The 2,500-nt window shown below is 36.0% G+C and overlaps 1 protein-coding gene across 7 annotated transcripts in view; it reads left to right on the forward strand.

The window, feature by feature from the left end:
* LOC113810358 (pre-mRNA cleavage complex 2 protein Pcf11) overlaps positions 1-2,500 on the forward strand; it is a 291,069-nt gene that overhangs the window by 229,337 nt on the left and 59,232 nt on the right. For 5 of the 7 annotated variants that reach the window (XM_070123534.1, XM_070123532.1, XM_070123535.1 and 2 more), the window contains one exon: positions 2,453-2,482. The exons of the other annotated variants lie outside the window; for them this stretch is intronic. In XM_070123534.1, the coding sequence (XP_069979635.1) occupies positions 2,453-2,482 (30 nt within the window). The remainder of the gene's footprint in view (positions 1-2,452; positions 2,483-2,500) is intronic. 7 annotated transcript variants of the gene reach the window in all.

Below are 2,500 nucleotides of genomic sequence, written 5' to 3' on the forward strand. Positions count from 1 at the left end.
TGAGCCTTTAGGAATGGGCTCTTGCATTATTTCCACTCTGTGAAGTGAACGAGGGTGTAGTGTACCATTTGTTAGCTATATCTTTGTAAGCACTTGCTCCAAGAGGACACCAGCTCCACATTCAGGAATCCATTCCTGGGTTCTATAAATAGTGGTTCAGGGTGTGTTACAGGAGCATGAATATTAGAAATTTGAAAGTTGAGCAAATAACACAATGTAATTCAATATTACTGTTATTGCATACTGTAAGCTACCAAGGGGGATGAGATGGAATCTGCTCAATGAAAGTTGTCTATTTCCATCTTGACACAGCATAATAGATGACAGCTATAGACCTCAGAAAATGGCAAAGGAGCAAAAGCATATCTATAATAAAAAGAGCTGATAGCATGGCAAGGAGTCTTGATACTTTGCCTGAGTGTCCGTGTGTGGGCCAAGCTTACAAGCCATATACCCAGGAGAGTGGTCATTCAAGTAAGCCTTCTACCCAGATTGTGGTTTACATGCAAACCACAAGGCACCTGGATCCAGCGGGTAGATTTTTTCTTTCTTCCTTTCTCTCTTTCTATCTTTTTATTTTCTCTCTCTCTCTCTCTCTCTCTCTCTCTCTCTCTCTCTCTCTCTCTCTCTCTCTCTCTCTCTCTCTCTCTCTCTCTCTCTCTCTCTCTCTCTCTCTCTCATTCTCTCTTATTCTCTCATTCTCTCTTATTCTCTCATTCTCTCATTCTCTCATTCTCTCTCTCTCCCTCTCTCTCTCCCTCTCTCTCTCTCTCTCTCTCTCTCTCTCTCTCTCTCTCTCTCTCTCTCTCTCTCTCTCTCTCTCTCTCTCTCTCTCTCTCTCTCTCTCTCTCTCTCTCTTTCTCTCTTTCTCTCTTCTCTCTTTCTCTCTTTCTCTCTTTCTCTCTTTCTCTCTTTCCCCCCTCTCTGTCCCCCCTCTCTCCCCCTCCTACTCTCCCCCTCCCCCCATGATTTAATATAATACCAATATTTGACCTCACTGGCCAAACAGTTATTGAAACAGTGGCACCATTCAAGTCTTCTTTTGTTGCATTAACTTCCTGCCACTAATGTAGAAAGCAAAGGAATTGAAATGATCATAGAAATATCTATGTTAAGTGCAGCTTGGGAAGGGTTGTAAATTACCTTTTTATTTGCTAGTTGACCAATTTTAATGGGGCTTAAGTAATTTTAAGCCCCTAATGACGGGTACAGCTATAATGGTCATTATGTAATGATGTATTATATGTATGCATGCCATGACCCACTCTAGAGAGTGAGCTGGTAGGCCGGCTGCCAGAAAGGTTTAGACTTGCATAGTAATCACATCACAGAAAATTCTGGCCCTTATGATAGATTAAAGGATAGAATTTTCTTGTTGATATTTTTTTTATTTAAGTTAGTAAAATATTCTGGACTGTACATTTTTGAAAATCTCTATAAAACCAAAGAAATGACTATCCCATTAGAAAGCTTCCTAACTATATAAGGTTTCCCAGGTATATGTGTTTTATCCATTTTCAGTTTTCTGTAAGCTGTGTGCTTGCATTTTTTCTGTATATTATAGTTATGAATCAGAGATTTAGCAGGTGATATGTATGTAAAATTAGAGATCATATATCAGTTTATCCAAATCTTGTGAATAAAGAAGTTGGAGATTTCCACAAATGGACTCAAAGGAATATCAATAAATATCAGAAATACCATTTGCATTACTTGGTGTATCTGTATATAATGTTACTCAGAATAGCATCAGTTTTGGGTACTTATTTATAATATTTTTTGTCTGCAATTTGTCATAAATAGATTCAGAAACAAACTATTTATTATAGAGGAAGAAAAGCTGATATATATTTCTTATATATGATATTTTCTGTTTATGAAAGACCATTGTGCATCTGCTGTACTACTTCAAAATCATAAAGAAAAATATAAGTGCAGAATTGTAATCTCAAATATATTACAAATGTAATGTCGCTTTTCTATACTGAGAATCACTGATAGGTTTCATGATTGTAAATTGCATCACTCATTTTTCATCCTCTTTGAAATTAGAATAGAAATGCAGTCTGAAATCTGTTAGAAATACTGTAAAATCTGTTTTTACTCTACATTTTTTTTTTTTTTTTTTTTTTTTTTTTCACTGAAAAAGAAGGTATCATTTTATAATGCAGTCAGTCATTATGTTATTTTTTATTTAGTAGTATCATCAAAATCATTAGAAAATAGGACAAGAGATGAAATGAGCCTTCAGGAGACTAACAAGCACATTGAGCTTGTTCACAAAAATTTCATATTTAATGACCTTAACATACGCACATATTATTGTGCACCATTTGTAGAAATTTAGTGTGATGCATTTTGTGTGATGATTCTGCACTTGTGTCATTCTTCTGCTTTGTTGCTTTATATCACATTTGATCACCAATATGTGCTTTGCACCTTTATTTTACAGGGAGTCTCCTGAAGCAGAGCAAGGACTTGGGTAAGATGCAGTGTGCTT

Source organism: Penaeus vannamei, chromosome 7 (genome assembly GCF_042767895.1).
Source record: "Penaeus vannamei isolate JL-2024 chromosome 7, ASM4276789v1, whole genome shotgun sequence".
Classification (NCBI taxonomy): domain Eukaryota; kingdom Metazoa; phylum Arthropoda; class Malacostraca; order Decapoda; family Penaeidae; genus Penaeus; species Penaeus vannamei.